The 13,472-nt window shown below is 45.1% G+C and overlaps 2 protein-coding genes across 2 annotated transcripts in view; one reads left to right on the top strand and one right to left on the bottom strand.

The window, feature by feature from the left end:
* Nucleotides 1-13,472, top strand: part of LOC309336722 (uncharacterized protein) — a 182,900-nt gene that overhangs the window by 12,068 nt on the left and 157,360 nt on the right. The window lies entirely within an intron of this gene.
* Nucleotides 1,589-12,113, bottom strand: LOC309336784 (uncharacterized protein). Its single transcript, XM_081853105.1, has 4 exons — nucleotides 12,093-12,113; nucleotides 10,805-10,978; nucleotides 4,095-5,655; nucleotides 1,589-1,813 (listed from the first exon to the last, which is right to left on the bottom strand). The coding sequence occupies exons 2-4, from the start codon at nucleotides 10,902-10,904 to the stop codon at nucleotides 1,726-1,728; spliced, it is 1,749 nt and encodes a 582-aa protein (XP_081709231.1). The 5' UTR covers nucleotides 10,905-10,978; nucleotides 12,093-12,113; the 3' UTR covers nucleotides 1,589-1,725.

Below are 13,472 nucleotides of genomic sequence, written 5' to 3'. Positions count from 1 at the left end.
CACGCTGGCCACGTGACCCGGAAGTGTCTCCGAACAGTGCTGGCCCCCTGGCTTCTTAAGTGAGATGAGCGCACAACCCTAGAGTCGGACACGACTGGCCCGTACGGGCAGGGGTACCTTTACCTTTTTATTGCTTTTTGACCTATATTGCCTTTTCACCTATTCAGGTTTCCCTAGAAATCAGATTTCCTTTGATCTAAAAGAAATTTCCCTCTGGGAAATTGTAAAGATAAGCAATCGTTTTGGATGCATATTATAAAGGTTTCCTCTTCAGAGGAGAGATGGGTCATAGGTATTGCCATACAGGGTCTTCTCTTGCTGGGAGATTCAGGTTTGCACTGAGCTTACAGATGAGCTGAGATTTAAGAAGGGCATGAATAAGAGACGGATTTGTAGCTGGTTGGCTCACTGAAGTCTAAGAGCGTCAGGGAAAATTAACTTTCCTCTTTGGCAGTGGATTGGACTCTCTCAGGTGGTGGACTCTCCTTGATGGGAGATTTTCAAGAAGAGATTGGGTGGTCACCTGTCTGGGATTCTTTGGCTGCCATCCAAACAGAGGAAGGCGCTGCTCTGAACACCCCAACAGGGGTCAGCAAAATTTTTCAGCAGGGGGCTGGTCCACTGTCCCTCAGACCTTGTGGGGGGGGCAGACTATATTTTGGGAAAAATATATATGAATGAATTCCTATGCCCCACAAATAACCCAGAGATGCATTTTAAATAAAAGCACACATTCTACTCATGTAAAAACATGCTGATTCCTGGACCATCAGCGGGCCGGATTTAGAAGGTAATTGGGCTGGATCTGGCCCCCGGGCCGTAGTTGCCAACTAGGGTCTTTAGAGCAGCGCCTTCCTGTGTTCAGATGGGAACCGGAGGTGACGCCATAATAAAAAAGTATTTTGGGCCGTTTTAAAAAGCATCAAAAGACCAGCGCCTCTCCAGGGAGGCAGCAGGGGATATGAAATGAGTGGGAGCCCCGTAAAAGAACCAAGCAGAACAGCTGGAAGAAGGAGGCGTTGGCAAAACCAGCTTAAGGATCGGGATTGCAATTGATGTGGGGAGAACTTCTCCACTCTTCACCTAGTCAAGAATGAGGCAGGCGTTGTAACATCAGTGATTTCATAGAATCACGGTCCCTGCTACCCACGTGCGTTTGCGCAGTAATAACGGGAACTTCCATGCAAATCCTCGAGACTCCTCTGGAAAAATAGAACCATTTGCACAGCTCTACAATGGGGAATAAGGGACGCGGGTGGCGCTGTGGGTTAAACCACAGAGCTTAGGACTTGCTGATCAGAAGGTCGGCGGTTCGAATCCCTGCGACGGGGTGAGCTCCCGTTGCTCGGCCCCAGCTCCTGCCAACCTAGCAGTTCGAAAGCACGTCAAAGTGCAAGTAGATAAATAGGTACCACTCTGGCGGGAAGGTAAATGGCATTTCCGTGCGCTGCTCTGGTTCGCAGCTTAGTCATGCTGGCCACATGACCCGGAAGTTGTACGCCGGCTCCCTCGGCTAATAAAGCAAGATGAGCGCTGCAACCCCAGAGTCGGCCCCTAATGGTCAGGGGACCCTTTACCTTTACCTTTACCATGGGGAATAGACTGTTTAGTTTAGATTAGGAATCCTTTCTGGGCACTATGCTGTCTCATCCCTCTTCACAAACGACTAGTCCAGACTTCCTGCAAGCATAGAAATGTTGCTTACTTGCAGGAAACCTGTGTCCTTCAACGCAGCGTCAAATGCAGGTACACCTCCATCTTAGAGGGAAAAGTTATCCTAAAGAGACTCTCTGTGTGTCTCCAACCTTGCAACCTGAGGAGGGGGAGAGAAGGGAGAAAGGGGTCACAGCCAATAAGAGCCAGCCTACGATTTCAGGAAGCCCCGTGGTTCATTTTCCAGCATCATTCCACAAACAATACCGAATACGTTAAAATAGCAATAATAAGTAGCATTAGTAGCTGTTGTTGCTGCAGCTCTTGTTGTTGACAACTCTTTAATAGCAGAAACAAGGTCTGGTCCTGGGAACCAGGACTAAGGGACACGGCAACTCTTCTGGGTAGATCTTGCCCCTATGAGGCTGTTGCAGAGGCTGCAGATCTACTGAGAACTAAGCCCTGCAGAGTTTGTGGGGGACGCAGACTGATCAAGGTCCGCGGCAGAGATCCTTAGGAAGGAACAAAACGGAGGAGGTGAAGTAGGGAAGAGGAGACGCTTTTGCAGTAAATTGTGATAAATTCCTCACCACCAGCTCCAAACATAGGAAGCTGCCTTACTGTGAGCCAGACCCCCTGGATCACTACTGTTGACCCCGACTGGCTGCAATGTCTCTCCGGGGATTCAGAGGGATGGAGTCTGTTTCAGGAGTCTGCAGATTGGACCTGGGACCTTCTGCGTGCAAGAAGATGCTCTGCCCCCGAGCTGCAACCCCTTCCTTTATTTTAAATAATATTTTTATTGATTTTCACAGTAACCAACACCACAAAGAGTAAATATCAAAGTAGAAAATTTAACAACAACCAAAAAACCCTCTTTACATATTCAGTATCAAATCCAAGTGTGGGATTACTTGAACTGTCCTTCACAGGATCTGTCCGTCCAGTGAGCACTCAGGGCTACCAATGTATCGTTGGTATTTAAAGTAAAGGTAAAAAAAAGCAGAGACATCACCTTGCCAACAAAGGTCCGTATAGTTAAAGTCATGGTTTTCCCAGTAGTGATGTATGGAAGTGAGAGCTGGACCATAAAGAAGGCTGATCGCCGAAGAATTGATGCTTTTGAATTATGGTGCTGGAGGAGACACTTGAGAGTCCCATGGACTGCAAGAAGATCAAACCTCTCCATTCTTAAGGAAATCAGCCCTGAGTGCTCACTGGAAGGACAGATCGTGAAGCTGAGGCTCCAATACTTTGGCCACCTCATGAGAAGAGAAGACTCCCTGGAAAAGACCCTGATGTTGGGAAAGATGGAGGGCACAAGGAGAAGGGGACGACAGAGGACGAGATGGTTGGACAGTGTTCTCGAAGCTACCAGCATGAGTCTGACCAAACTGCGGGAGGCAGTGGAAGACAGGAGTGCCTGGCGTGCTCTGGTCCATGGGGTCACGAAGTCGGACACAACTAAATGACTAAACAACAACAACAAAGGGACCCCTGACCATTAGGTCCAGTCATGACCGACTCTGGGGTTGCGGTGCTCATCTCGTTTTATTGGCTGAGGGAGCTGGCGTACAGCTTCCGGGTCATGTGGCGAACCAGAGCAGTGCATGGAAACGCCATTTACGTTCCCGCCGCAGCGGTACCTATTTATCTACTTGCACTTTGACATGCTTTTGAACTGCTAGGTTGGCAGGAGCAGGGACCAAGCAACGGGAGCTCACCCCATCACAGGGATTCAATCTGCCAACCCTCTGACTGGCAGGTCCTAGTTTCAGTAAATCAGCAAAAACAGGGTCCAATGTGTTGGAAATGTAAGGAAAAAGAAAGCACTTTTTATCATATGTGGTGGACATGTAAGGTAGTAAAAGAATTTTGGGAAATGATATATAATGAATCGAAAAAATGTTTAAACAACTTTTTCTAAAACCCCTGAAGCCTTTCTTTTAGGAATTCTAGGTGCCAAAATTTCAAAGCAACAAAAAAGACTATGTATGCGAACACAACTGCACGAATGTTATTGGCCCAGAGATGGAAAGAAAATAAAGTCCCGACCAGAGAAGAATGGCAGATGAAGTTGATGGATTATGCCAAAATGGCAAAAATGACCAGAAGAATTAGAAATCAGGAACAGTAAACTTTAATAAGGAATGGGGAAAATTTACAAACTATACTAAAAACCATTGTAAAAAGCTAAATTTGTTTCTAGAATTGGAATAAACTTGTAGTTTCATGGTGCACTTTGGGCATAATAGAGATGTAAAAGATTTGGATTATTATAAAAGATGCAGGACGAAATGATTTACAATAGGACCAACAAAGGGGAGGAGGGAAGATATCTGATATTAAATTTATCTAATGACCCCCCCCCACACACTTTCCACACCGCATCATTACAACTATAGGTCTTTTCACACTCCATACATTGGAATGGTCTTCACCTTGTATGAGTCTGTTGATGCGATGTAAGCTTATCTTTACGACTGAAGGTCTTTCCACACTCCATACATTTAAATGGTTTCTCCCCTGTGTGAGTTCGTTGGTGTAATCTAAGCTTATTGCTTCTTCTGAAGGTCTTTCCACATTCTATACATTTATATGGTTTTTCTCCTGTGTGGATTCGATGGTGAATATTAAGTGCTGAACCCGTACTGAAAGTCTTTCCACACTCCATACATTTATATGATTTTTCTCCTGAATGTGTTTGATGATGCAAAGCAAGTTGTGAGCCGCGACTGAAACTCCTTCCACACTCCATACATTTATATGATTTTTCTCCTATATGAATTCGTTTATGTTTTTCAAGGCCTCTCTTTTCATGGAAACACTTTCCACACTCCATGCATTTATATGGTCTTTCCCCTGTGTGTGTTCGTTGATGTATTTTAAGGTATGCATTCTGGGTATAGCTGTTTCCACACACCATACATTTAAACAGCTTTTCTCCTGTGTGAGTCTGTTGATGTCTTCTTAAATTTTGCCTATCAGTGAAGCTCTTTCCACACTGTATACATTCAAATGGTTTTTCTCCTGTGTGAATTCGTTGGTGTCTTCTAAGGGCATTATTCCTTCCAAAGCTCTTTCCACACTCTATACATTTAAATGGCTTTTCTCCTGTGTGAGTTACTTGATGACTTTGAAGGGTACTGTTTTGACTGAAGCTTTTTCCACACTCCATACATTTATATGGCCTTGCCCCTCTGTGAGTTACCACATGTATTCTGAGGTATCCCCTATTAGTGAAGTTCTTTCCACACTCCATACATTTAAATGGCTTTTCTCCTGTGTGAGTTTGTCGGTGTCTTTGAAGGGCACTCTTTTGCCTGAAGCTGTTTCCACACTCCAAACACTGATAGGGTTTCTCCCCTGTGTGAGTTCGTTGATGACTTTGAAGGACACCCTTTTGCCTGAAGCTGTCTCCACACTCCAAACATTGATAGGGTTTCTCCCCTGTGTGAGTTCGTTGATGACTTTGAAGGGCACCCTTTTGCCTGAAGCTGTCTCCACACTCCAAACATTGATAGGGTTTCTCCCCTGAGTGAGTTCGTTGATGACTTTGAAGGGTACCCTTTTTACTGAATCTGTTTCCACACTCCAAACATTTATAGGGTTTCTCCCCTGTGTGAGTTCGTTGATGATTTCGAAGGGTACCTATTTGCCTGAAGCTGTTTCCACACTCCAAACATTTATAGGGTTTCTCCCCTGTGTGAGTTCGTTGATGTACCTTTAGGTTTCTACTATCATTGAAGCTCTTTCCACACTCCATGCATTTAAATGGTTTTTCCCCTCTGTGAGTTCGTTTGTGAATTCTAAGCTTTTCTCTATGACTGAAGCTCTTTCCACTCTCCATACATTCATATCGTTTCCCCCTTGTGTGAGTTTGTAGATGATTTCTAAGCTTTCCAGTATCCATAAAGCTCCTTGCACATTCCAACAGTTTCGTTGATATTACCGGTGAAATTACAGGTGCTTCTGCAGAGTTCTGTCTGTCATCTACACCTGCTTCAGAGCGAGGAGAAAGAAATTCCTATTAGGGTTTCAAGGATAAGGAGGAAGGAAGTTAACATACACAAAGCTCAGTCAGCACTTTCTCTTACTGAAACATCTCCTAGATTCTCCCTTATCAGCTTTACCTTACAATCTAAACTGGTAAATTACATGCCATTATTATGTATTGATGCTGATGGAGTATATCTCGTTACTAATTTGCTGCATCCCCTTCATGGATCACTGCCTTGCCGTGGCGAAGGGGCTTGAATAACTCAAGAGAAGCTATGAGCTATGCCGTGCAGGGCCACCCAAGATGGACAGTTCATAGTGGAGAGTTTTGACCAAACGTGATCCACCTGGAGCAGGAACTGGCAAGCCACTCTAGTATCCCTGCCAAGAAAACTCCATGGACAAAGACAACAGGCATATAAAAGTTATGACCCTCGAAGATGAGCCCCTACGGTCGGAAGGCGTCCAACATGCTACTGAGGAAGAGCGGAGGGCAAGTACAAGTAGATTCAGAGCTGATGAAGCGGCTGGGCCAAAGCCGAAAGGTCGCTCAGTTGCATATATGCCTGGAAGCGAAAGGAAAGTCCAATGCTGTAAAGAAAAATATTGCATAGGAACCTGGAATGTAAGAACCATGAACCTGGGTAAGTTGGATGTGGTCAAAAATGAGATAGCAAGAATAAATATTGACATCCTGGGCATCAGTGAACTAAAATGAATGGGAATGGGCGAATTCAGTTCGGATGACCATCACATCTACTACTGTGGGCAAGAATCCCGTAAAAGAAATGGAGTGGCCCTCATAGTGAACATAATAATGGCGAGAACTATACTGGGATGCAATGTCAAAAATGATAGAATGATCTCGATATGAATCCAAGGCAGACCTTTTAACATCACAGTAATCCAAGTTTATGCACCAACTACTGGTGCTGAAGAAACTGAAATTGACCAGTTCTATGAAGACTTACAACACCTTCTAGAAATGACACCAAAGAAGGATGTTCTTCTCATTATAGGGGATTGGAATGCTAACGTAGGGAGTCAAGAGATGAAAGGAACAACTGGCAAGTTTGGCCTTGGAGTTCAAAACGAAGCAGGGCAAAGGCTAATAGAATTCTGTCAAGAGAACAAGCTGGTCATCACAAACACTCTTTTCCAACAACACAAGAGACGACTCTACACATGGACAGCATTGAAATCAGATTGATTATATTCTCTGCAGCCAAAGATGGAGAAGCTCTACACAGTCAGCAAAAACAAGACCTGGAGCTGAATGTGGCTCAGGTCATCAGCTTCTTATAGCAAAATTCAAGCTTAAACTGAAGAAAGTAGGAAAAACCACTGGGCCAGAAAGATACAATCTAAATCAAATCCCTTATGAATACACAGTGGAAGTGAGGAACAGGTTTAAGGATTTAGATTTGGTGGACAGAGTGCCTGAAGAACTATGGATGGAGGCTCATAACATTATACAGGAGGCAGCAACGAAAACCATCCCAATGAAAAGGAAATGCAAGAAAGCAAAGTGGCTGTCCAACGAGGCCTTACAAATAGTGGGGGAGAGAAGGCAAGCAAAATGCGAGGGAGATGGTGAAAGATACAGGAAATTCAATGCAGATTTCCAAAAAATAGCAAGGAGAGAAAAGAAGGCCTTCTTAAACGAGCAATGCAAAGAAATAGATGAAAACAATAGAATGGGAAAAACCAGAGATCTGTTCAAGAAAATTGGAGATATAAAAGGAACATTTCGTACAAAGATTACCATAATAAAGGACAAAAGTGGTAAGGACCTAACAGAAGCAGAAGACATCAAGAAGAGATGGCAAGAATACACAGAGGAATTATACCGGAAAGAAATGGATGGCTCGTACACCCCAGGTAGTGTGGTTGCTGACCTTGAGCCAGACATCCTGGAAAGTGAAGTCAAATGGGCCTTAGAAAGCACTGCAAATAACAAGGCCAGTGGAAGTGATGATATTCCAGCTGAACTATTTAAAATTTTAAAATTTTAATTTTTAAGAGCCAGTGTGGTGTAGTGGTTAAGAGCGGTAGTCTCGTAATCTGGGGAACCGGGTTCGCGTCTCCGCTCCTCCACATGCAGCTGCTGGGTGACCTTGGGCCAGTCACACTTCCTTGAAGTCTCTCAGCCCCACTCACCTCACAGAGTGTTTGTTGTGGGGGAGGAAGGGAAAGGAGAATGTTAGCCGCTTTGAGACTCCTTAAAGGGAGTGAAAGGCGGGATATCAAATCCAAACTCTTTTTCTTCTTCTTCTTAAAAGATGATGCTGTTAAGGTGCTACACAAAATATGCCAACAAATTTTGAAAACTCAGCAGCGGCCAGAGGATTGGAGAAGATCAGTCTACATCCCAATCCCAAAGAAGGGCAGTGCCAAAGAATGCTCCAACTACCGCACAATTGCACTCATTTCACACGCTAGCAAGGTTATGCTTAAAATTCTACAAGGAAGGCTCAAGCAGTATGTGGACCGAGAACTCCCAGAAGTGCAAGCTGGATTTCGAAGGGGCAGAGGAACCAGAGACCAAATTGCAAACATGCGCTGGATTATGGAGAAAGCTAGAGAGTTCCAGAAAGACATCTACTTCTGCCTCATTGACTATGCAAAAGCCTTTGACTGTTTCGACCACAGCAAACTATGGCAAGTTCTTAAAGAAATGGGAGTGCCTGATCACCTCATCTGTCTCCTGAGAAATCTCTATGTGGGACAAGAAGCTACAGTTAGAACTGGATATGGGACAACTGATTGGTTCAAAATTGCGAAAGGAATACGACAAAGCTGTATATTGTCTCCCTGCTTATTTAACTTATATGCAGAATTCATCACGCGAAAAGCTGGGCTGGATGAATCCCTAGCCGGAATTAAGATTGCCAGAAGAAATATCAATAACCTCAGATATGCAGATGATACAACCTTGATGGCAGAAAGTGAGGAGGAATTAAAGAACCTTTTAATGAAGGTGAAAGAGGAGAGCGCAAAATATGGTCTGAAGCTCAACATCAAAAAAATGAAGATCATGGCCACTGGGCCCATTATCTTCTGGCAAATAGAAGGGGAAGAAATGGAGGCAGTGACAGATTTTACTTTCTTGGGCTCCATGATCACTGCAGATGGTGACAGCAGCCACGAAATTAAAAGACACCTGCTTCTTGGGAGAAAAGTAATGACAAACCTAGACAGCATCTTAAAAAGCAGAGGCATCACCTTGCCAACAAAGGTCCGTATAGTTAAAGCCATGGTTTTCCCAGGAGTGAGGTATGGAAGTGAGAGCTGGATCATAAAGAAGGCTGATCGCCGAAGAATGGATGCTTTTGAATTATGGTGGTGGAGGAGACTCTTGAGAGTCCCATGGACTGCAGGAAGAACAAATGTATCCATTCTGAGTGCTCTGAGTGCTCACTGGAAGGACAGATCATGAAGCTGAGGCTCCAATACTTTGGCCACCTCATGAGAAGAGAAGACTCCCTGGAAAAGACCCTGATGTTGGGAAAGATAGAAGGCACAAGGAGAAGGGGACGACAGAGGACGAGATGGTGGGACAGTGTTCTCGAAGCTACCAGCATGAGTCTGACCAAACTGCGGGAGGCAGTGGAAGACAGAAGTGCCTGGCGTTCTCTGGTCCATGGGGTCATGACGAGTTGGACTAAACAACTAAACAACACCAACAATTTGCTGCATTGTGTAATCAGCTCTGTGATCGTCAGATGAGTATATAAACAGGGGTGTAGGAAGGGGGGGCAGGTCTCCTCGGGTGCCATCATGGGGGGGGGTTCACAAATTATCAAGGTAAAATTACTGCCCTACTAGGGAGGTTCATGGCCACATGACCTGGAAGCTGTACGCCAGCTCCCTCGGCCAATAAAGCAAGATGAGCGCTGCAACCCCAGAGTCGGTCACGACTGGACCTAATGGTCAGGGGTCCCTTTACCTTTACCTAGGGAGGTTCATAAAAAACATTTTTTTGAAAATGCCTGCTCCAAAGATCTTATCTTACTACCCGGGGATTATATAGCTATATCTGAAATTTTATGCATATATTGATCCTCCTCCATGAAAACAGCTGTTTACTTGGCAGTTTTTCTATGTCATGAAGGCTGAAATTTCAATTCAGTGGAGCAGGTAAACCACTCTAAGCTATGGTCTTCCCAGTACTGATGTATGGAAGTGATAGCTGAATCATAAAGAAGGCTGATCGCCCAAGAATGGATGCTTTTGAATTATGGTGCTGGAGGAGACTCTTGAGAGTCCCATGGACTGCAAACCTATCCATTCTGAAGGAAATCAGCTCACTGGAAGGACAGACCCTGAAGATGAGGCTCCAAGACTTTGGCCACCTCATGAGAAGACAAGACTCCCTGGAAAAGACCCTGATGTTGGGAAAGATGGAGGGCACAAGGAGAAGGGGACGACAGAGGACGAGATGGTTGGACAGTGTTCTTGAAGCTACCAGCATGAGTTTGACCAAACTGCGGAGGCAGCGGAAGACAGGAGGGCCTGGCGTGCTCTGGTCCAGGGGGTCACGAAGAGTTGGACATGACTAAACGACTAAACAACAACAACAACAAACCACTTTGGAGTTTTCTTTTTAAAAAAATTATAAATAAATAAAAAATAAATAAAAATAAAACAACACAAGCCAAAACACAATCCATCCTGTAGATTTATGTATCTGCCCACAGTCGCCTACTTGGCCCCGAATCCCCATTCCTTTGTAAGAAAATATGAAATAAAGTCAAACCATTTTTGCTGGCAACTCCTCCCCCCCAAAAAAACCCACCAGTGTGTGTGTGGGGGGGGGGTGACAAGAAATTTGCCGCACTGGGTACCACCTGACCACCTGACCTTCCTACACTTCTGTATATAAAGTAAATAACTGAATAGAATAACTTTCTAGGAAAAAATAATAGTGGTAGAAATGCTTGAAATATACATTATAAATAGTTACTGGATTTTTTACCATCAATGAATCATGCTGTACAAAAAACTTGCAAAACCTGAATTCCACTTTCTTCTTCCTGTTAGGAACCTCCTGCCTCCCCCCCCCTCCCACTTTTCCTATTGCCAGGCAGGTTCCCCACTTCCAACATCCATCCATCCATCATGTCCTCTTCTACCCTCCCCTTGAACTCACCAGATCTCTCTGAGGGTCCTGGGAGAAAACATCCAGAGGTTGTGGGGAGGGATGCAGGAGACAGTCGGACCAGGTCAACCGTCCACCTTCCTCCTTCCATCCTTGATAGGATTGCAGGATCAGGCTCTTGAATCCTTCCTGAGGCGCTCAGAAGCCTAAAGAAGAAGCGGATTCCTGGGAGATAGAAGCAAATGGAGACTCAGAGCCCCTGCAGGGATTTTCCTTTCAGAGGGGAAGCCCCCTCCCCATCTGTGCTTCTCCCACCCGCAGCTTCCAAGGTAGAAGAGGGGTACCTTCCTCCCGAACCCCACCTTGCAAGGAAAGTGGAGCCATGTCTGAAAGGGGATCTTCTTCACAACTACATTAAAAACTTTCCTTTCCGGACCACCTTTTCTCCCTGCCATCCTCTGGCGTTGCAGGCTCTTTCCATTTTTCCTTCTGCTTCCCCCCCTCAATTCCCACCCCCCCGCCCCCAGGTTACAGGAAGGGCCTGCAGCTCAGGGCCAGAGCATCTTCTTGTAGGCAGAATGTCCCAGGTTCGATCCTCAAAGGTAGGTCTGAAACAGACTCCATCGCTCTGAAACCCCAGACAACCACTGCTACCAATCTGGGTCCCTGACCCAGGGGGTGTTTCTCAGCATCAGACCAAAGCTTCTCCTCTTCCCAGTTTTACAGCCTTCCCTCCCTCACTTCCCCACAGACTCTGCCCCCCCCCCCCCGAACTCCACAGTGGTTACTTCTCTCTCTTTTTAAAAAAATAATATTTATGAAAGTTTCAAAAAAAGCCACAAAAATGAAAAAAGAAAAGAGAAAAAATAAAATTAAAAAGAGCAGAAAATACAAAATACAGAAAAATAAAAACAATTAAAAACATTTCCTTCTTTCCATGTCTTATCTTTCATTTACTTGTTTCCCTGAGCTCCTCACACCTCCCTTTTGTGTATTCTAGTTCAATTAAATATTCCAGCAAATCCTTTTCAACTTGGTTTTTATCCTAATAATTTATCTCCGTGTACTATCAATTTTACATTCTCATTTCACCAATTAAAAAATCAATTTTTACCTAATCTTTTATATCGTTTCTGCTAAAACCACATTACTTCATTGCAACACCCTTCTAACATTCCTGGATCTTACAATGTTTCTGTAAATAAATTTTAAATTTTTTTCCAATCTTCTTCCACAGTGGTTACTTCTCAGTAGAACGGCAAAGAGCTGCGCTGCAGACTCCTCCGACCAGATCTGCAGCCTCTGCAACTGCCTCATAGGGGGAAAAGAAATACAGTACCCAGAAGAGTTGTTGTGCCCATTAGACCTGGCCTTGTTTCTGCTACTAAAGAGTTAACAACAATTTTAACTTCACGTATTTCGTGTCATTTTTTGCTGGCTGGCTCTCTGACAAATTCTATGATTCCATGAATCCAGCTTCTAGGGAGGGAAGCGGGGGTGGGAACAGGGCTCCCCCCTCCCGCTTTATGGATGCCTCTTAAAGGAAGGAAAGGTCAAGGTAGCGCCGCAGCCTCTCCAGCTTTTTTCCCACCAACGCTGAAGACGCACACAGTCCCCCCCCCAAAAAAAACCGTGTCTCTGCCCCCTTGCCAATGCTGTGCTTGCCTCCCCCAGGGATGCCTCCATTCCTCCCTCAGCCCCCCCCCAACTTCCTCTGCCCCCCTCCCTGAGTCTCCCCTGCGCCCTTGGCACGGCGCACCCCTCGCCCTGCGCTGCGCGCCCTAGCTCTCCAAAGCGCACCGTCCGGAGGGACCACCCAAGACGAGGAGGGGAGAGGGAAGTGATGGAGAGGGGGTGGGTCTCTATCCAAGGCTCTCTTTCTCTCGCTTCCTTTAACCCTTACATGGACGCCCAATGTCAGTCTCTCCGGCAAATGTGACTCACCGAAGGGGTGGGGGTGGGGACCGGGCTATGCGGCGGCGACACTTCGGGTTCTTTTTGGAAAGCGCTCGCCCCTAGAGCAACGATCGCAAAGCAGCCCCTACCGGTGTTTGGAGAGAAACAGGACGTGGCGTCTCAAGAAAAACAAAGTGAAATATAAAAACAAAAAAAATTCCTTCCAGTAGCACCTTAAAGACCAACTAAGTCAGTTCTTGGTATGAGCTTTCGTGTGCATGCACACTTCTTCAGATACACAGACGAGGAGGGGAGAGGGAAGTGATGGAGAGGGGGTGGGTCTCTATCCAAGGCTCTCTTTCTCTCACTTCCTTTAACCCTTACATGGACTCCCAATGTCAGTCTCTCCGGCAAATGTGACTCACCGAAGGGGTGGGGGTGGGGACCGGGCTATGCGGCGGCGACACTTCGGGTTCTTTTTGGAAGTGTGCATGCACACGAAAGCTCATACCAAGAACTGACTTAGTTGGTCTTTAAGGTGCTACTGGAAGGATTTTTTTTTAATTTTTTTTTAATTTTTTTATTTTTTTTTATTTTTTATTTTTTATTTTTTTGTTTTGACTATGGCAGACCAACACGGCTACCTATCTGAAAGTGAAATATACTCAGAGTCGCAAAGTGATTTCATGCTCTTTATTCAGCTCATAGTGGTGAGGAGGAATGAATGAAAGTCCCCTCAAAGTATCTGCTTTATATACATTATTTACACAATGGGCTGCACATGATTGGCTAATTCCGGAATTCTACTTTAAGCCAATCAGGT

Source organism: Podarcis erhardii, assembly GCF_964252035.2.
Source record: "Podarcis erhardii genome assembly, chromosome: 2".
NCBI lineage: Eukaryota > Metazoa > Chordata > Lepidosauria > Squamata > Lacertidae > Podarcis > Podarcis erhardii.
The sequence above is the reverse complement of the archived record's forward strand: the minus strand, read 5'-3'. Positions and strand labels throughout refer to the sequence as shown.